General features: G+C 47.0%; 2 protein-coding genes across 2 annotated transcripts; both read right to left on the bottom strand.

The window, feature by feature from the left end:
• Window positions 1-3,169: 3,169 nt before the first annotated feature.
• Window positions 3,170-5,254, bottom strand: LOC128720760 (serine/threonine-protein kinase VRK1). Its single transcript, XM_053814454.1, has 2 exons — window positions 5,012-5,254; window positions 3,170-4,891 (listed from the first exon to the last, which is right to left on the bottom strand). Exons 1-2 carry the CDS (start codon window positions 5,252-5,254, stop codon window positions 3,170-3,172), a joined length of 1,965 nt encoding a protein of 654 aa, XP_053670429.1.
• A 14,264-nt stretch (window positions 5,255-19,518) lies between these two features.
• On the bottom strand, window positions 19,519-20,674 carry LOC128721551 (hatching enzyme 1.2-like). Its single transcript, XM_053815312.1, has 4 exons — window positions 20,572-20,674; window positions 20,323-20,502; window positions 19,929-20,246; window positions 19,519-19,862 (listed from the first exon to the last, which is right to left on the bottom strand). Exons 1-4 carry the CDS (start codon window positions 20,672-20,674, stop codon window positions 19,519-19,521), a joined length of 945 nt encoding a protein of 314 aa, XP_053671287.1.
• Between the last annotated feature and the right edge of the window lie 56 nt (window positions 20,675-20,730).

Consider the following 20,730-nt stretch of genomic DNA (forward strand, 5'->3'; position numbering starts at 1 on the left):
CAATTAGTAATTTTCATTTGATTTTATCGCCCCCACTTTAAGCCGCTCCGGATTACCCTCCGGAGAGCATAGAGACCGAGTTACGGCGAACAAATCTCCGGGATACATCCCAGGAAACTCTTCCGGGACGAACGAGGCGTTTGGGGCTGCACTTCAAATCCAAACAATCAACGGAAAACGGTCTCTGGCGAGCTGTTTTTAGATGGGGGTGTTCAACCATTTTTATTGATTTTCCTCGCCCGGGTTTTCCAGTCGCGTCCCGTTAAGCGTCGAGTTTGTCTCCGGGGTCGAATAGAGCCCAGGTGCTCCACAACGATGGTGCCATAACCTGTGCCTACGGCGGCACTTCGCCACGAGAACCGCGAGGAAGAGCAAACGAAAAAAAAAACCAGAACGGAAAGCGTCAATGTTCGATGTGCATGCCAGATAGTCTAAGCGCTCCTTGAGGCGAGAAGGTGAGCCTACCCTCGAGGATACATCCCCACCCCCACCACTTTCTTTCACTCCCAAACACGGGTTACATGCTACACGAAACAACGTAAAAAAAGCGCGCGAGAGAGAGACGCGGGAAAACCCCAGGAAAACATTCCTCCCGCGGTAGCGTAACGCAAGAATGTTTAATATTACAGGAACTTATCACCATCAGCTCGGCTCCCCTTAACGATAAAGCGGCGATAAGCGACGACCCTCTTCCACGCGGCACACAAAGTGCGCAATGCGTTTTCCCGCCCGTTCCCACCATCACACCAAACAATTCACCGGAGAGACATACATTATGCTTTATGCACAAATCGGGCTCCCGACATGCGGGTGGAGGGTGATTGGCTTCCATGGTGGGTTCCGATAACGAGAAGCCAGCGACCGGGTGGGGAAGGACCCAACCCAACCCTGCACAAAAGCCCATTTTACACGCCTCGATTCGACTGGAAAATGGCTCCACACCCACGTGCACGATAAGGGGTTGATGGGCCGCTCGGAAAAGCGGCTGGGGAGCTGGCAAAAGTTTACGCAAAATCAAGTCCCGGGGACCATGCTCTGGGGACGGCACCCGGTGGGGGTGGAGGGTTTTAATCTAGTCCAGAGAAATCCCGCTCCTACTGGCAGCCCGAAGACAGTATCCCCAAGGCGGTCTCCTCCATTTCCCAATTTTGTACCACGCAATCCCGTTTGCTGTCCTGCGGTTTGCGGGCACGGGAGGGCATATTTTATGCGAAGGAAATTAAATACTTCCGCCTTTCATCCCTTTTTTTTTGTCGCCGGATGTGGGACCGAGAACCGGGACGCGCGTACCGACGAGATTATGCTGTGTCAGTGCGTTGTAAGCCCCCGGTTGTAGCACGATAATGTGATATGGGTCCTGTCTGCCACCTACAGGAAGACAGGGAAGGGTCGAAGGACGGGGGGATGGACAAATTTACTCGCGTTTTACACTTTTACGCACCAATTTCTTACAATCCGGTATTTAATCCCGGAATTCCAGACCATCCGGGATTCGCCTGTGGAGCGGAGTTTCAAATTGTTTCCCTCGAGCTCGAACTCGAACGAAGAGTTTGAGCCTCGTCTTGAGAACAACAGTTGAAGCAAATAGCACTATATAAATTAACTTTCGAGGCTTACATTTTGGCACAGCGTTCTCTGCCACCTGGGCGTTGTTTCTCCTCCCGGCGTGTGCGTGGGTGCAAATTTACGCATTATTCTAATTTTATTATTGCCGCAAGTTTCGTGACACAAGCTCAGCGCTTCTTTGCCGCCGCAAGAGCACCTCGTTGAACGGATCCCCAAACAAGAGTTAACCCTTCCGTTTGCTTCCGTTTAAAACACGGTTCAAGAAATTAGAGCTAACCGGCGACCATTTCCGGGTTAAGCTCCTTGCCACGGGAAACAAACAATACCGGGGATCGTCCTTGCCGTCGCCGCCGATACGGCCAAACAAGCTTCACCATTCGGGTGGTTATATTAAATTTCTCCACGTAATCTCATTAGGCTGCGCGGGCAGAGGAAATTAAAAAATACTGTCCATTCCCCTTCAGCGGCCCGTTTCGCAGGATCCAAAATGTGAACTCAAGCACGGGACGCTTTTCGTGTCATTGTCACCTTTTTTGCCCACCCACAACGTGACCCCTTTTTTCGTAGTGGCACTATTAATTTGTGCGTCCCTCGCTTGATCCTGTTTCCGGGTCACTGGCAGTGGAGATTGGCGGCCGGAAAAGCTACGCCACCTTTGTCACGGTCGAGCAGTAGCAAGAGGCTTTTTTTTGTTCATTCGTTTGCCGAATAAAAAAAGAGGTATGGTACGAAAAATGAAGTCCGAAAAGGGCACCACTGGGAGGCAGCAGAGCGTACTGATTTACTATTTTAATTGTTTCTTCTCGCGTTGTGCTGTCCGGAGGTGATGGAACCGTATCCTTGAAGCAAAGGCGGATGAGCAACGTTTCGGAGACATTCAATCATGTCGCTCGGAATGTTTGCATGGGATTTTTCAACGAAAAAGCGAGAGAAACACCTGCTGGAAAAAGAAAAATTAATATAACGGTGTGTCATTAGTCTTTTCGTTTTTATTTTTAGAAAAATGTTAATTGAATTGAGGTAATTTTCAAGCATTTATTTACAGCTAATCATAACATTCATTCTGCAATCCAAGTAATTCAAACTGTTTCATCTTGGTTGGTATTTTGGCGTCAAAGGAAAGCAATATCAAAAAGGAAGAAAATGTTCAATAGTGACAAAAATAATTGGCATTTTTTGCACGAGACTTTTTTAGCGTTCTTTTACAAAACGAAGATCCGAATGGCGTTATGAATTCCAGCATTATAGTACAAACTACCATTATCTGCAACAGTAACAACGTAAATTAACGTAGCTTCAGCAAACAAAACGCATTAATGGTTACTGTGCGAAATATTTCTTAGAGTGCCTGCACATTGTCTACTGGTGGGTTATCTCGATAATTGTATTTCTCTTTGCTCGAATCTCGAATGGTTATTATAATTCAACATTTTGTCTTAAACTATCATTAGAAGAAATGCATATTTACGCGTCTGCTACTTCGTTTCCTCACACAATTTTTATCATTTTTGCGGATTCACAACAATTTAAATCGATAGCGCTTAACAAAATAGCCAATTTTAAAGAAATAATTCAAAATACTAACGCTAATTTTTGTGACATTTTAGTAATCGTCAAACATGTTACGAGATGCGTTGTTATCCTCCGTTGTCGAAGATATATCGACTATATCCTGGGAAGCTTCCAACGATTCGTTTCTGCTCGACTCGAGAGACATATTTTGCTGAGAAGCGCTTACCACAACCAGTCCGTTTTTTTTGTTGCCTCTAGAGTTTACTGAAAGATTCGCATTTAGCGTTAATTTGATGGTAATTTCCTTAGGCGATTCTGAGGTGGCGTTTCGTACCCGTTTCTTCCTCGGTGTTTTTATCTGTATGTTTATGTCCTGCGAGGATGCACTTTGCATGACCGTGATAGTTTTTGGCTTACGGCGTGTTCCCGCACGTGTGGGTTCTTCAACAGTCACCCTTTTAGCTTGCCTTGCCCGGGAGTTGCCATCCCTGGAATCCTGCTTGAGGTTTCGTTTCCTTTTCGGCATAAGGTCTTCATCTTCTTCTTCGTCTTCCTCATCTTCCTCCGGTGTGTTGGGCACGGTATCCATCAGCGCAATGTCTTGTGAAATGGGCAGTACCGGTGTTTTAGCATTCCTCAAACGCGATGTCCCAGCAGCATCCGACAAGTCCATTTTGCGCTTGCTCCTCTGCGAGAGAACGGGCGAATCATCTTCGTCTTCCGGTGTGTTCGGTACAGTATCCGGGATAGTGGCCGCTCTTGACCCATTCAACGGGCGTTGTTTGGAGCGTTTTATCAGCGAAGGACTATACTCATCAGAACGCATTTTCGGGACTCGTCTAGGGGTAAGCGTGCTTTCTGAGCTCGGTATTTCGTCCTGCGTGTTCGGTACCGTATCCGCTAAGCCATTCGATATCGAAGTGTCCAATGTTCTTCTCGTTCTTGATTTAGGTTTGTTCATTGGCCCTGACGAATCATTAACGGTGGTTGTGTTGGCGACGCTTACATCAAGTGCCCCAGTGTTGGTCAGTCCCAGTGTTTTTAGGGTTTTGTCAAAAATTTTAGCACAAACACTGTACTTTGGGATTTCGTTGTACCGTAGGCCAATGACACACTCAAGGAAAGGTTGCAGCGCCTTCGGTATCGAAATTTGCTTCCGGAAGCTTTGCTTCAGCAAATTGCCCACATCACTCATGTGCTCTTCCTTCATTTGTTGCACTTTGTTGCAATTTTTCAACATCTTTTCTTCCTTCCACGGTAGGCTTCCTCCTGCCCATTCGATTAGGTTGTAGGCTAAAATTTCCAAATCCCCCCGCATCGTCATCACACCCTGATGGGCATCGCGAGACGTGTACTCGATCGTGCCGTTGTGCTTATTTCGTGGGTCTGGCTTAAACTGATTTTCCAGCGTAACACGGCACGCCATACCGAAGTCGACCAGATACAATCGCTCCCGTCCACGATCACCCATCCCAAATAGAATGTTATCGCCCTTCAGATCGGCATGTACGAACTGGTTCGAGTGAATGTACTCCAGCACATCCAGCATCTGCAACGCCGCTCGGTACACAGTCGATATTGGGAGACAGTTGCCGTTCTGCACACACACGGACTGCAAACTTACACCGAATCGTGGAATCACCAAAAACCGCTGCTTTACATCGTTCAGCATGTGCGATCCGCTGGCAAGGTACAGTGGCATGCCGAGGTGCTTTAGCTTACGCAGTTTTCGGTATCTTTCGATGTCCTCACTTTTACAGAATTTCCGATAAAAGTGTGTTTCAACAAACAGCGGACCATTTTCATGCGGTTCCTGGTGCAATAGTACAAGCGAAGATAAAAATCCATCCGGAAAAAATAGCAAAAAGATGAGATAGAAAAACGATGTTCCAAATTCGACACATTTGCATCGCTAAATACAATTACTACTTACAATTTTTACTACGTTCGGGTACTCGGCGACTGTTTTAGGCGCAGCATTTGAAAAACAATACGCACAGTAAATATCCCCGAAACCGCCAGTCCCGATCGATGGTCCCACTTTCCACGGTTTGTTCAGCGCATCGGTTAAGATCGTGCCCAACGGGATCTTTTCCGGGCGTACATAAAGGTTGTTGGTTCGTTTTGGACGTTTTGCTACACTTGTATCGGCTGCGACCGGCTTTCGACGGTTCATGGTTAAAATTACTTTCCGCTAGTAACCTTTAGCGATGCAAAAACTACTGTTTAATAGCTTTTTAAATGTACCGCGATCGACAAAATACTTCGTTATTTTATTGTGACGCCGGATGGCCGCCAATAGGTTTGACGTTTTTGAAATATGACGTTTGGTGATTGCAGCGGTGCAGCGCTTTTGCGAACGACGGATAAAAAATGAACTAAAAACGTTGGTTGATGATCGTTAGCCGCGAAAACACCGAATGCGTTCTGCTAAAGGAATGGATATTTATTTCACATGTCTTTCTAGCTATCTGAAAATCTGAAAATGGAAAAAAATGTTTTCAGTATTATTTCACAAACATAATTTGATCAATACTTATCCAAGTAATGAAACCCATGAAAGTACATGCTTCACATTTAATCTTATATTTAAATTTAAAATAGTAGTTATTCACGCAACTGCTGCACCTACATAGTTTAATCTTTAAAATAATGTTCAAGATCACAATCTTGTGCATGATACAGTTTCATTTAACTGCAATTATAATTGTCAAAGTCTTCACAACGATTTTTTTCTGACATTAAACCTATAAAAAAAAACGCATATACATTGCTATGAAAAGTGTGACTCAGAACATTCCATTCCTTATCTAAAGAGCGTCTTACACCATGAAGTCAGGATAGTAGCTCCAAGTAAGTAGGATCCTCTAACCTATAAATGCACTTCCCATTTCGGACCATTTTCATCCTAACGAGAATGAGCACAAAGGCACCACTTCTTCATCGTGGCCAATGCGACGGGACAGTAGAACGCCAAATCCGCCCATCACATCTTTCAACCATCCCCAGTTTTCCTTGCCGCACTAGTTTTTCTTCCACCGTAAGAGATTCAGCCCGCCAACGATTCAAACGTGCCATTCGCGACGGCAAGTGCCACGTGTTTCCAATGGTTCATGCTAGAGCCACCGTCCTTTGGTGTCGTAAAGTTTAATCTCCCAATGATCGTCAGCGACCCAAACCAGTCCCGATCTGATCTCCGGTCAGGCCAGATGCTCCCCTGTTAGCGATTATTTTCTAGCCGGCAAAGTGAAATGAACCTAGCGACGGCAACGATGGTCCACACATTAAGAGCAGTGGACTCGTTGCAATCCGAGCGTTAGATACCAGGTTGAAAGGATTATTAAGTAAGTAAATCACAAGATTTTTACACCCTCTGCTTCACACTACCACAGAATCCCGGCTTGTAGCCCAAACGAGCAGGACACTGGATGGTGGATCTTATCCCCAAGTGCTTTGGAGGTGGAGAAAAAATAAGTACAACAGCCGACGGACACCTCGGGTGCCAGTACAGAAGTACAGAACAAGTGACTCAAGATTCTGGTATCCCTCGCCGGAGGATTTATGGCCGGCAAATGGGGATTTAGTGAATGGAAGCAATGGAACACGTTATGGTTCATAATAGTGCACTTGAATACATAGCAAAATAATAAGCTTCATAGTTTTCAGCCGTTGTCAACTACAACGTTCAACACAAATGGAGAATGCCGTGAGAGTAGGACATAAATTAAGCAACAACGAATGTCGTTATGATAAAACCCCACAGCTTCGAGGACGATGAAGATGATAAATTCTCACTAAACAGTGAGCAGCTCGCTCTAGGCTGACAATAACAACTGTATCAGCATGTTTTCAGCTACACACAAATCGCAAGCGTTATCACTACGGCCCAGAGTCGGAAGTTTGATGACGAGCAAAGGAAATTGTTCGACAAGCTCTTCACGTAAGCCGCACCTTGGCGAACACTCCCAAGACTCTCCTAAACCAGGAGTGAATAATTCCTCGCCACTCGCTTATCACACTGCACTGGTGATGCGTAAGGACCAAGATTCATGAAGGAGGGTGGGCCATATTCCTCCCGAATCCGGCTTCTTTTTCCCTTTGCGAGTGGCACCGTTCCGCCTTTTCGCTGTTTATCGTATGGTTTCCAGTGTTACGGCCATTGGATTGGTGGGTTTCCCGCCGCCTCCAAATCTCATTACTTCCGCCACATTAAGCCTTATGTCATTTCGTCATCTGCCATATCTTGTTTCACCCCAAGCGCCCGAGATTCCTGGGCCATCCGCTAGCCGAGTTCTTTTTCCCGCCTTTGCCAGCCGTTTTATCAACTGTCACCATCATCGCTGCCGAACGACGAACCACCTCCGCCTGCAGCGCATCTGATGATTCGGCGTTTCTGCTCGATTCTGCCCGTCGAATCCCGATTGCCCATGAGCCGAAACTGACACCGGCAACGAAACAATTTCAACAGACTCCGCATCCCGTACGCTGCAGAGACTCGGATTTACTCGCATCACTTTTGGCCCCCGGAGGTGTGAGGAAAAAAAAGGAAACGGAGCCAGATTTCCGTTCCAGGGGCTTAGGTTTTGATTTTAATCAAATGCAACAAACAAACGGACTGAAATCTTCCTTTCTTCTGCACGTCCAAAGTGCTGGGAAGTATCGATTTAATGAGGCGGGGTACCCCGGAAGGCGCCACTTCCGGGAAGCGAACCTAGTGCGTGGTCAAATATTGAGACACGCGTACACGCACATGGATCCGCGTGCGTTCCCCGTGATAACATCATCATCATCGGCTTTCGGTGGCGGATATCCTTGGGCAGGACATGAGCTGTAGACAATGTAACTGACAAACAAGGGAGCTGTGCAGAAGCCACAAAAAAAGTCAAACTATCTGTCCCAACCAAAGTTCGCTTCTGTTCTTGAGACTGACAGATGATTCCCAGCTTCCAGGCACATGATGACTGGTAGGATTATTCCGAAACGCTGGGCAGGATGCGCTCCTTCCAAACGCATCTCATTGCTGCTTTGGTGGCACGCTAAATCTGCTCGCACGATGAAATGGGATGCTTTCCGATATCGGTGGTGTGTTCATATCGACCGAATAACCGCAAATTCGCCCATCCTAACGCTAAAAGGTCGTCAATCAACCACGATGTGGAAGGGCTGATAGCTGATGAGTTTTTAATTTCCACCCTGTCCCATTTCCAGCATTGGATGGATGGATGGATGGAGGGAGAAAAAACCTGCATGGATTAAGCCTATCAATCAATCAAGATAACCGACGGGAGAAGCTCCCTACGACAGGCCACTTCTGATGGGCGAAATGAGACGATACGAAGATTAAAGGATTAGCCCTACCGACCAAATGGTTATCCATCGATCGTAGCGAATCGGTCCTAATGAAGAGCGCAAAAGCAAATTGGCAATTTTTGATGGTAAAGTATGCAGTGCCCTCCTCTGTATGACAACTTTTCCAACCATCCAGAGTGTATAGGGATATTTTTTTTTACAGAACATCCTTTTATGAGTTCCATTAACTGTAAAGCACAAGCACACACACACACACACGACAAAAAAACACCCTGTTACGGAAGAAGCTAAGTGTACCCTTTATCCCCTGCTCCGTGAAGAGCACTGACACTTAAGTACCGGTATTTCTCATTCGCCTGGCTCGTCTAATGTCGCCTTTTTCCGAAGGAAGCAAACCCATATCGACCGTCCATTAGAGTCCATCTTTGGAAGCACCCATTAGGATCTCCCGTGGGTGCCGTGCCAATCCGGACCGGTTTCCCGTCGGCGCCTGTCGGATTCGCCGGAGTTCTAGTTTCCTCCCATCCCAGTTTTAAGCCGTCTCTCATTACCGGAAGTGTCCTAGAAGCCGGCACGGGAGCAGCGCGAAAACGGAACTATCGTAATGCAACACGGCGGCGTCAACAATCCACTCATCCTCGGTAGTTGCCGCAGCGAAACAAATGACACCCATTCCGGTGGAGGAATAAATAGGCGTCCCAGTTTCATTTTCCATGCCATTAGGACCTGGAAGAAGGACGTGACGGCATCGACAAAGGGTTAAGGGTGTGCATGGCCCGCTCGTTCTACTAATGTGTGGCCCGGTTCCCGACACTACTGACCGTTGGGAAGTTGGTCAGGTTGGTCTGGAAGCGCCAGGATGAGAGGCTGTTATGACGGATGTAAGAAACCTCCTCTTCAAAGTTGTCGACAACAAACTCAAGGATCGGTGTTTCGCACTTTCAAGAAACTCCACACTGGAGAACGTAGACGTTAAGCTTTGTTTTTTGCACTATGCAAAAAGCTCAATGTACTATAATTTAAACAGAAAATGTAAAATCACAAAACAAGCGAGTATGAGAATCTGAGGACATCATTTATGCACTGATTGTTCATTAAGCCACAGCTCAGCAAAATGGCTTGTTGCATCAGCATCATCCACCCCCAACTGCGTGCACTATCACAAAGTACATCCCACTTCAGTGAGGCGCAACGGCACAAAGTAACACACCGAAAACACAGCCATGATTCATTAACCGACGGATGTCGTCGGTTGCCGAGTCGAGCGGGTTTTGTTTGCAAACCCTCCGGGTTTTTGTTTGCTTTCGGTGGATTCCCCTTAACCGGCTATGCGCATTTTCTCCATCGGCCGCGTGCCGTCGACGAGTCGAGAGAACGTCAACTCCAAAGGACCACGGAATGCCGGCTCGCTGACGAAGCGCACGTTCAATATTTACATGCCAAAGCGAAAGCGATTTATTAATATACATTCGTTCTGTCGCACTCCAAGGCCATGCTTCCCAGCAAGGACAGGCGTGTATTCGATGCATGAGGACACGGTTCACCGCAGGACCGCTGACGCAGATACTGAGCGACGCGAAAAGGGGACATTTTGAATGCAAATATTGATCAGGGCTATAGGGTGGGTGGGACAAAAAAATGGCAATTTTGTGAAAATGTGTTACCTTGCCGTGGATGGGGCGAAGATTATTGGGCCGTAGTTTTGCGAACGATTGCCCCGTGAAAGGTTAATGTAGTGCAAATTTTGGTCCATCCAATCGTGCTACACATTTTTGGGGTAGTTTTATCAGAATTGGCTACGGATTCATCACCCATTAATGAATCATGCGTTTCGAGTCCGAAACTGTCAATAAACGATCGCTTTCTAACCATTGCTCAGGAGCTGTGTGTGTCCATTCGTTTCCATTATTCGTTTTTTTCCTTCGATACAGAAAGCGTCTTCGATACAGAAAGCACTCAGTTTTCTTCCGAATGGGTTGGTGGATTTTTCGATGTAGCTTCCCATCCATCTTCATTTTCAGACAAAGAAAAACATATGTATAAATGGGCCAACCGGCCCGAAAGCAGGTCCACCGGTTAAGCAAGCAAACCCAGAGATTGTAAATTCGACCATGGCAATCAACCCGGCACAATTTTGCCCATAAATTTTAAAACAAAAAACTACACCCACCCACCCACCATCGATCGTTTCCATCTCGCTTTGTCGCAAAACGCGGTGACTTTCGGACATCGGCGGCGCAAAGTACATAAGTCACCGTCCGGACCATCCCGACCGGTGGATGTTTAGTCATGCGAAACGGAAAAACCCACACCCAGTGCCCGGTTCCTCGCAACTCCTTTGAGACGTCCACGATTCATCTTGTGAAGCGTTCTCTTTTGTTTGTCGACCAGACCCCAGGACCCTTCTGAAGGACGCGCGCAATCCTTTTGCCCATTCCGATTCGGGAACGATTCGGGTCTGTCTCTTTGTTTTCGTTGGTCATTTCTGCTGAAGTCACCATCCTGAACAAACATCTGGTGAAAGGTTTTTCTTTGCACCAGGCTAGCATTGGTTATGATGCAGGTGATAATAATAGAAGAAAAACATGAACCCAAAAAAAGGGGGCCTTTTGTGCTCAAAACAAGCCACTGTGCTACTGTTAGGAATGTTCACTCGCAGCCAAAACGATTAGGATTACGTCCTTACGACGCACGGAAGATGGAAAACAAGATGGAAGGGCACAATTATACAAACATCAAATATTTATGTGCATTCTCCATCCCATTGGTGGTCCATCCATTGTCCTGGCCCCAAAAGTCGATTAAAAACTCTCCACCAGCACCAACTCTCTCTCTCTCTCCCCGTGGATTCGAGAAACGAGTGGTAAAGAAAAAGGAACTACAAACCAAGGCAGAAAGTAACAACAGAAAAAACGCACACACATTTTTCGCCTTTGACAGAGAAAAACGAACTCTCGCGGGTGGAAGGGTTTTGGTTTTGTCAGTTTCCAAATGAGCAATCTTCCCACCCACCTCCACCGTTTGCGAAATGGCCCGCGCAGAAGGACCGCCCGGGAAAATTGATGTGAATTTTTCCGCGTCACGAGACCCCACGGAGAGATGCGTTCAATGTTTTAAAAATCACAACCCGTTTCGCATCATGATGGAATGGTGGGTTTTATATTTTGTGTGCATTTTTGTTTTTTTGCGTTTGTTTGTTTGTTTGTTTGCGATTGCAAAACGGCACGCCAAATAATACGCGGTGTTCCATTCTTGGGCCATTATCCAGACTCGTTTTGGGACTGCTGTGTTCGGCGTTTATCGTGCGGCCACCCCCAACTCGGTTGGGCAAAACTTTTGCAAATGCGCCTTTCGCGGGAGCGCTCTCTTCTGAACCGGGACGAGATTTTGTCGACCGAAGCGGAAAAAATAAAGCAGCAAAAGGATGGGGGGGGGGAGAAATAATTTCCCCACCCGAAAGAAAACTCATCCGATGGCCCATCCGCTTGCTTCCCGAGCTGACAGGGAACGATTATTCAGCTGGGCAGAAAACCATCCCACCCGGGAAGCACTTTTCCGATTGCAGCCACAGACTTATGGAAAGGGGGGGGGGGTGCAAACTAAAACATTTGCATTTGACCGATGGGCACGGCGTAAGGAAAAGTTAGTTCCCTACACACACACACACACCGGAAGAGAATGCTCCCAGACGAACCAAACCCGGATGTAGCAAAGGTGCGCCTTGGTTCGCCCAAGAACAAAGGCTAAAATAAGTGTCACAGAAGAACGGCCAGAAGGAATGGCCGCAGGAGAATGTGTTTTTTTTTTTCATTTTTCTCTACCTTTACGGATAGCGAACAAAATGCAAACAAAAAACTAAACTCTGCCCGCCACTAGCATATTAAACTTTCCGATCGGACCCCTGGATGGCGCGGGAGAGATTAAAGAAATTTGAATGGATGAAGAAGAGAAGAAGAGAAAAAAAAACGAGAGAGAGAGAAAGAAAAAGCACGCGGTGAATGAATGCGAAAGTTTTCTCCATTACACAGTTTAATTTTCTTCTACCTTCCAGTCGTTTTTTTTTCGACTGATCGCCAGGCATCGGAGCTGCAATGCAGTCGTAAGGTGCGATGCGGATTTCTTTAAATGCCCTGCGTGGGGAGAACTCTCACATGCACCTGCGAGCTAAGACAAGAGTAGAACTTTTTAATTTCCGTTCCACCCAAAAAGGGACACATTTAGGGAGCGAAAAGTTGCAGGGATACAGTTTTTGTTTGTTTGTGGCAGTCGATAAAAAGCAACGCAAAAAAACAAGCCCATATTTTTGCGCCAGAATTGGCAAGTCGATCAATTTAAATAAGCTTCACATAAATCCGAAACGAATGAAGCATATCTGGAAGTGGTAAAAGCAACCACCTTGCCCATTGGAAATCATAAGCCGGCGACCCGGTTGAGCTTTTATGGCCATTAGGAAATAAAGCGTAGCTTAGGAGAACGAACTGCGATGCAGGACGTGCTGCTAAACGAAGGTTTCCTTTCCAATGAAGCGTTCATCAGGTCTTTCCGGGAAGCAGGCATCGGTCTGCCCCGAAATCGTCGCCTTCCTAAGCCCGTATTATCAACATTGAGCATGTTTTTGCGGGGATGCATGAAAACCGCAAAGGCGAATAAAATATTGGCAGCGATCGCTTTATTTTCGTCTTTATTTCGACTCGCGCTTACATCGTCTCAGAATCAACGCCGCAAAGGCGGAAAAGTCGTCCCAAAAATCCTCTCTTCAAAGATCTAAAGTTCGTCCTCACACGTTCGCTTACCCGGCGGCTTCTCCATCTCACGAAATAAACAAAAAAAAATCGCTCCCAAAAACGACGACGACGGGAACGGATTTTACTGTTGTTCCGGCAATTCGTTCCGGCCACGGAACGGGATTGGACGCCCCGTGCGGTAAGTGGAATGAAATTTTTATCGACACTTCGACTACCCCACGGCAGCGAGACTGGGGACATTTTAAAATGGTTCCGCGCATCCACACACGAGCCCCGGGTTCGGTTCGTGAAAAACGCCCCCAAATAAAAGCCCGATTGAAGATTGTGGCCATAAAAGGGAGATCCCATTTCCCGGGCGGTTCCAACCCACCCACCCACCCATTCGAAAGGTGTTAAGAGCCTTTTGGCGACACGCGACCATAAAAATGCATTCTCCCTCTTTGCGAGCTCTCCACGACGCAATCCGTTCGATCGGGCGCAATTGGATGCAATTGGAGCCACAGCAAAAGGCGCTCAAAGGGAGCCCGTTTTGATTTCCATTCGGCTGATATTAGCTAAACACAGCGAACGGGGAGTTTTCCCTCCCAAAACACCCCATTCTTTTCTTGTTTCGAAACCGGCGTCTTGCAGCGTAAACGCTATTGCAACCCGCAGCCAGATTGTTGCACGAATCCGCCAGCTGCACGAAACCGCCCGGTGGCCTTCGATCGATTCAACGCCTGCTGTGTCCACGCGCACGTAGCGCGTATATATTTCCGTTTTATTTTCTATTATTGCACTTTATTTCCGTTTTCTCTAATACCGTCATCGAGATTTTCCCCCTCGTTCACGAGGAACACGATGGGAGGTCCTTCGTGGCGGGCGTCTAATAGCCGTCTTAGGGAAAGTGCAGTGGAAGTCGGTAGGAGGAGGTGCCCTGGTTGCACGTGATCATTTTTAGTGTGTTGGGTGGTGTGTTATTATTGCACGAGTGTTTTATGCATATCGTTGCACTTTCCTTACGTGCCAAAGTGAACGGAGGCACCGTGCAGTGTGCGCCACAAGTAGTGCCATCGAGTTGGTGTGGAACCGGGAAAGGGTTTTTCGCAGCAGCAATAAGGCCAAAAATATGCATTTTTACACAGTCTGTACAAATAGCATGATCATCAATTTAGTTGGTGATTCTACATTTCTTTAAAGATGGATGTATATATCTCTGATCCTCAAGGAAGGCCTTAGGGATGATGACTTCCAAACCCCTGATATCAACTATAATTTATCTGTATTTTAATATTTTTTACGCTTTACGAACAGGGCGTTGTTATGCACGTGAAAGAATGGATGGTAGTAGCGCTAAATAAAATCGCACAAAATCCGAAATCCTTCCAAGTAAACCTGGTTCACCCAAGAGAAAGCGTGTGTGTGCATACTTCCGTGCCACACCGTCGGCAACGGCTATCAGTCGCATCTGGTTTGCTGGGAACCGTGGTACCATCGGCATCCAGCAAAGTTCCCCATATCCATAAAGTTAATGCGAAACCACTCGAGCCGATAGCAAACCGGGAAGCTCCCGTGGTCGCCTGAGAAAGACTGGAATCGGAACTGCGAAAGGACAATGGCGCATGCACGGTCACACGTGCATTCTGCTCCACCTCCTTTAAGCTTGCAGTTTTTTTTTCTCATTTTCAATCACATCTCCAGCAGCGGCTGCTTCTTCGAAAACGGCAAGTACGCTAAGCGTGGAACACGTATGTGCTTGCTTGCGCGAGCTGGGAACGGAATGCACCACCCACATGCTGGAATCGAAAATTCGTCCTTCCGTTCGCATGGGAAAGAAAACATAGAGAAAAAAAAAAACCCCGATCCCGGATAACTATTCATACCCAGGCAGACAGGTAGGAAACACAATGTACAATTTGAACCAATTTGCATTCAGCTAGTCAAACGAAAGCGAGAAATAACGATTCCCGTGGAGGGAATTAAACCCTTGGCCTTTATCTGCCACATCCACTCGAGCAATCCTTGCGCCATTTTTGGCGGACCAACCAAAGCACTCCCTGGCGGGTGATTTCGGTGTGCGTCCGGTGGACGGGAAAGGACACCCACTGCCGTAGGGAAGCCTTGGCGAGGGTGCTGCGAACGGTTTCGCAAAGACCCAACCATCAATGCGGTGTTAAATTGTACTTTATGAGAAGTTTTGATTTTATCTCCGGCCCCTCACCCGGGCCCAGCAATAGCGCAGGTTTATCGCTAGTTTCGTGTGTCGTCCTGCCCATAATTTGCGCCGTAATGGAAACGATACACGATATTACCGCCACCGGGGTTTCTTGCGTTCGTTCGAAAAGCCCGCACACTCTCGGGGTGGGTTACTTTGTCGAATTTTGGCCCGCGCAAGATAGATGGCGCAATGAATTCCGACCGATCGGAGGAACTTCCGCAGCATCATTAGCACGAACGCCGGTACACGTGATTTCATCGTGCGGCAGCGCATTTGTGGGTGAGCAAAATTGTGATTTATTTTGCGCAAATTTGGTCGGAAGTGGCGTTACGAGCGAGCGTTATTGGTTTATTGACTCGCTCCGTTTCGAGGGAGCAGAATGCAAGTGCACCTCGTTTAACACGTGCGTGCACCACCCCCACCCACACATACACAAAGGGACCAAAAACTCCCTCCGAGCGGTACCGGCATAAAACTGGACGGTCACGAGCGTGTGATAGCGATCACAAAACGACAAAGAGTTCCAGTGCTTCGTGAATGCGAAACTAATCATGCTGTTTTCGTATGCAAATAGTATTATTTCTACACAATATCATCCGCCTCCAGAATCTCTTCGGTGGGTTGCCGAATAAATGGCACCGGGCACCGGGTACCAGGGCAATTGGCAATCGCAGAACAACTGCAAAAGGATGTAATTGAATCGATTTTCATCGACACACAGCTCTCCTACCAATCGCATTCCAACGGTCGGTACGGGTGGTATGGCGTGAAAATGGACGGACTTTCGCAGCTGCTCTCTGTGTCCTGACGCTTGCAACTGAAGCGTGCAAACGGAGCAGAAGCTTCGCACTCCTTTCCTTTAGGATCATTCGATAAGTCATCGGACCATCGGATTGTATTCAAGATTCGCATGGAGCCATCGCCGCATGAACACGCTTTCTCCAAACCGCAGCCAGAAACTCTGGTTTCTCCGACGACCAACTGGGGACCAGCTACAACAACCTGGCCACTCAGGCCACTACAACCCATTCGTAGGCGTTGAGCGAAGAACAAAACAACTCCCGCTGGAAAACAAACTCGCAACTGTTACCAACCGCTCTCTCTGCTGTTGGTAGCATTTTCCCAGTGGATGGTAAACTTTTCCTTCTGCCACCGCTCCCAGGGTGTGCATGGGTTGTTTAAATTGCTGGAAAATGCTATTGATTCTAGCGCCCCCTCCCACTGGGGGCGAGACTCCGGTGGGTGCTGATGTCTCTCGAGGAAGAATACAAGGCTCATCTAACTTGCTGCAAAGCTGTTCCCAGCCGTTTTCCTTCCCCGTGTGATCCTTAAATCAATAGCGTGCGATAGTTGTGTACGGCTTAGCTTTCCCGAGGCTGGGAAAACCTAGCCAAGCGCAAGCAACTGCGGAAGACTATACCACGTGCTATTTCTGGACCACAGTAGGCGTCGATTGTTTATCCAGTTTCAAACATATTTTCCCAGAACCATTGTTACAATCTTTATGTAGCTTTTTTTTACATTATCAAGTCAAACCCTTCATAATGTTTTCCAAACTAATGTGTCAGGTGATGTGTATGAGCATTTTAGCATTTCTACGCATTTAATTCATAGTGATAAAAAAGTACAGCCTTAAAATCCCATCCCATAATTGTGAAAAACCGCGCGTCCATAGCACATAGTCAACTACTGAAGCACACAAACGCTAGGTACCGAGTGCTACAGTAACGTTATCAGCATTGCCCGAAAGGAAATCAACAGTTTCCGGCCTGGTTCTTTTGTACCGTGGCAGTTGCGCGAAAGTTTATCCAAGTGTGCCGGATACAACTATTCATCCGCGTCCGACGAAAGCTACCGGCAAGGATGGAAAGCAACGGTTCGTTTCAAGCTGGCGTATCATTTTCTCGTCCCGTCGGGCGCTGAGAAAAGTTCAAGTCAACATACCTGGTGGTCGCTAGTTCGCAGAAGGATAAATTATACTCTCAGGCGCCTCGCAGGAACCAGCTACTTTATCGGTGATATTTGTACAAGATAACAGGCCCCAGCAGCTCCTGTTATTTCTCAGCTGTCGGCCGTCGTGTGAGCTATGTAGTTTGCTTTTGTGTATATATGTATAAACATTGGCTTGACTCTGTGCCTTTACGTATCACTTAATAGACCATTGGCAATGATACACAGCTAGAGAATCACTTAACACGCAGTAGTGCATTAGTACACAACGTGAAACGTCGCTAATATAAATTGCAATGTAATCACTTACTTCATGAAGCAAACTATTGGAAACGAAAGAAATCTCTAGCATCTGTGTTTTGTTGTTCTGATAAAATGAGAATATGGAGAATTTTTCACGAATTTTCGATTTTCTTACAATAATTTCCCAGCGGAGAAACACCGGCAGCACGAAAACAAACGATACGAAGCTGTCAGCTGACAGCCTGTTCGGTATCGATGCGTATTTCGAAACAAGTCCGAAGCGCGATTTTCGAAAACCATAGTACATTGAAGTTTGACCTGTTGCGGAACAGTCAGTTACTACTTTTGTATTATGAACTTGAACCATGCGGAATATACAGTTTAAAGTTCTCCTGCATCGTACCGTGTTAAAACCTTAGTAAAGAAGAAGAAAAAGAAGAAAGTTCTCCTGTTCCTTCTGAATATATTAATTTTCTTTCGATTTTGTTCAGTATCATCTGCACTTAGCTGCGAATTCGTTATAGAACTTTTCGTAGACTTTTTGCTCATTGTTCATACCATGAGCCATATATACATCATTCAAGAGTTTTTTTACCAATTCGACCACATATCCAATTCCAAAAAGAAACGTGTTTTTTCACCAGAGCCATACATAGCCAGACATAGGTCTTTTGCTAGCTAAAAAAATGGTTTATTGCAATCTTACCAGTCTACTATCCCCTTTCATCGACCTCATACTCTCGAAAATCCTGTCCCTGATGAAAACTGAGCAAGGCCGACTCCTAGAAACCGGTTCATCATTCGATTGTTTACGATGCTTGCAGTGACGGTGGGTGTTGATGGTGCCTTTGTTGTTGCGGAAAATTTATGACAAATTTTGATCTATTGTTTGCGTATCCTTCTGTCCCCGAGTCGGTGCCTCACCGTGTGCGGGATTGACCGGAGGGAATTTAGGGCTGAAATATGTGTGCCCGGCAATGGACTTTTCATGCATACGACGTGTTAATCATCCCACTAACAATCCCACAACAACCCTGCCCATGCATCGAGGGTTTTCCTGTTTCCATTAGATTGAGATAGGATTTCATTCCGCATACACAGGCTGAACCCTTTTCCTGCACCAAAAATGGTCGTTCCGACCGAGCGGATTTTCATTTAGCACACGATACAACTCCCGCCAGGGAGGCCCGAAAGCGTAGGCATTCCGGACGGAACATGTTTTCCATATTTGCGAAACGGCAACCATTCCAAGCGGAACAGATAAATTAATAAGACTTTGGAAAGTTCATTTTCTTAGGACCAGACCGGGCCAGTTTTCTTGCCCTGTGGGGCCAAGGCGCAAGATCTTGCGGCAATATATCCTACGCTGACCGAAGGCGGCCATTCGACATGAAAACCCAATTTCACATCCGAAATGATAATTAACTCCCAGATTGAACCCGTTCGGGTATGTTGTTGGGGATGGGCTGTGTGAAAATCATCGTAAATTCGGCGCACTGAGATACGTTCATGCAACGAAAAGGGCCGTTGAAAGGAGCGGCACAGAGGTCAAGAAGCCAAACGGCAAAAGGAAATGCGAACCACAAAGTTTTTGAAAGTTCTTCCAGCGTACCGGTGCTAAAAGTCGGAACGGAACCTCGAAGAATATAAGCACAACTGAAGCATGCCGTTTCAAGCATGCTCGACTGCAGACACAAACTCACGGAGCTGTAAACAATTTCTGTTTCGCAGAGATAATTGATACGAACTGCTAGAAGCAGTTGAGGCGATGTTTGATTCGATTGGAATAGCATAAATTGAACATCAATAAATATGCATTCAAAATGTGGATTTTTCTTTATCTGATCGCGCGTAAAATGGGATAGACATAAGGAGGTTTCTCTTAAAAAGCGTTCCACGGATTTTTTTTCCCAATTTTAAGACTCTTGAATCCATGCAACGCCACAGAAAATACTCTTTTAACACATACGTTCTTCGTCTTTTCACTTCCAGTTGCTATGCTCCACCTCTAGCGGTATCACGAACAACACGCCGGTACCGGAAATGATCTCTGCGTCCATAAGCCTTCGCTGGAATCCATCGAGACGGCACGGGAAGTGGTTCTCTTGGTGCCGGCACGCCACAGTACATGATGTTGATGAGCAACGCGTCGTACCAGGTTAGAGTAGAGCCCTGTCCGAGCTCTCCTTCCCAGGGTACTTTGGCACGCATGGTGTCCAACTCGGACGGTCGTACAGAAAAAGCACTACGACGGTAGTGCATGATACTACCGAGATCGTACGGCACGTTGAACGTGGTCGTGTTGGCAGGATCAACCAGGTCAAAGTTACTGCGCAAGGCTAAAACATTGATCACGAAAAGGATAATGGTTCGCTACTCTACTACTCTTCACCACAGGGACTTACATTCGTCAGGTTGCATGTTGTCGTACAGAATGGTCACGTACCGATCACGATCGAGTCGATTATGCTCGTGGTAGAACCCAAGCGAATGCATTAGCTCATGCACTGGTGTTATTAGTGCGTTGGCACATCCTGGCTGCAGATTAACAACGGATCGTTCAACACCTCTACCCACATCACTCCAACACCCGGCGTCAATGTTGTCGATCGAGACGTACGTCTTGTCTACGGGAGCGATCGTTCGCCGTCGTCGAAATCGAACGCAAGTGAACCGCTCGAACTCCCGCATCGCTCCATTGATGAAGCCCAACTCGGACGAGTCTGGGAAATGTACCATAGGAACGTGCTATGCATCAGACCAAACGATGACTTCGAACGGTGCGACGATGCTACCTACTGAAGTTGCCATCAATCGCGTACACGACGGTTGCGTTTGGCCAGCGATAGGCTGCATCGGGTGGACCGGCTAGTGCATTTTGGAATCGTGGTCTGGGAAGGCGCATATCTCCACCGACGAGATTTCCCAGCTCCCACGGTTCAACTCCAGCCGAAGGATCATGGTTGCGAACGAGCGAATCTAACATCGAGCAAAGGAAAGGGATGAGTTTCCGGTGCAAACGGAACGGTGCACTGCTAATCGGCCTACCAACGGATGTATCGATCAAGCGGTACAGAGTACTCCCGAAAACGGTTAGATCGATCGGGATCAACTCCGAGCTGACGTGCGATATTTCAGACGCTATTAGCATCCCTAGCAGAACTAAACTCACCACCACTGATCGCATTATGCGGTCTCGGCCTTCCG

Source organism: Anopheles nili, chromosome 2 (genome assembly GCF_943737925.1).
Source record: "Anopheles nili chromosome 2, idAnoNiliSN_F5_01, whole genome shotgun sequence".
Lineage (NCBI taxonomy): Eukaryota > Metazoa > Arthropoda > Insecta > Diptera > Culicidae > Anopheles > Anopheles nili.

Excerpts from the sequence above, each read along its gene's own strand:
- LOC128720760 (XM_053814454.1), bottom strand. The coding sequence starts at position 5,254 with ATGAACCGTCGAAAGCCGGTCGCAGCCGATACAAGTGTAGCAAAACGT. Across the intron at positions 4,892-5,011 it reads ACCCGAACGTAGTAAAAATT|GAACCGCATGAAAATGGTCC; the intron begins GTAAGTAGTAAT and ends CTATTGCACCAG.
- LOC128721551 (XM_053815312.1), bottom strand. The coding sequence starts at position 20,674 with ATGCTAATAGCGTCTGAAATATCGCACGTCAGCTCGGAGTTGATCCCG. Across the intron at positions 20,503-20,571 it reads CTTGATCGATACATCCGTTG|ATTCGCTCGTTCGCAACCAT; the intron begins GTAGGCCGATTA and ends GCTCGATGTTAG. Across the intron at positions 20,247-20,322 it reads CGCGATTGATGGCAACTTCA|ACTCGTCCGAGTTGGGCTTC; the intron begins GTAGGTAGCATC and ends TACATTTCCCAG.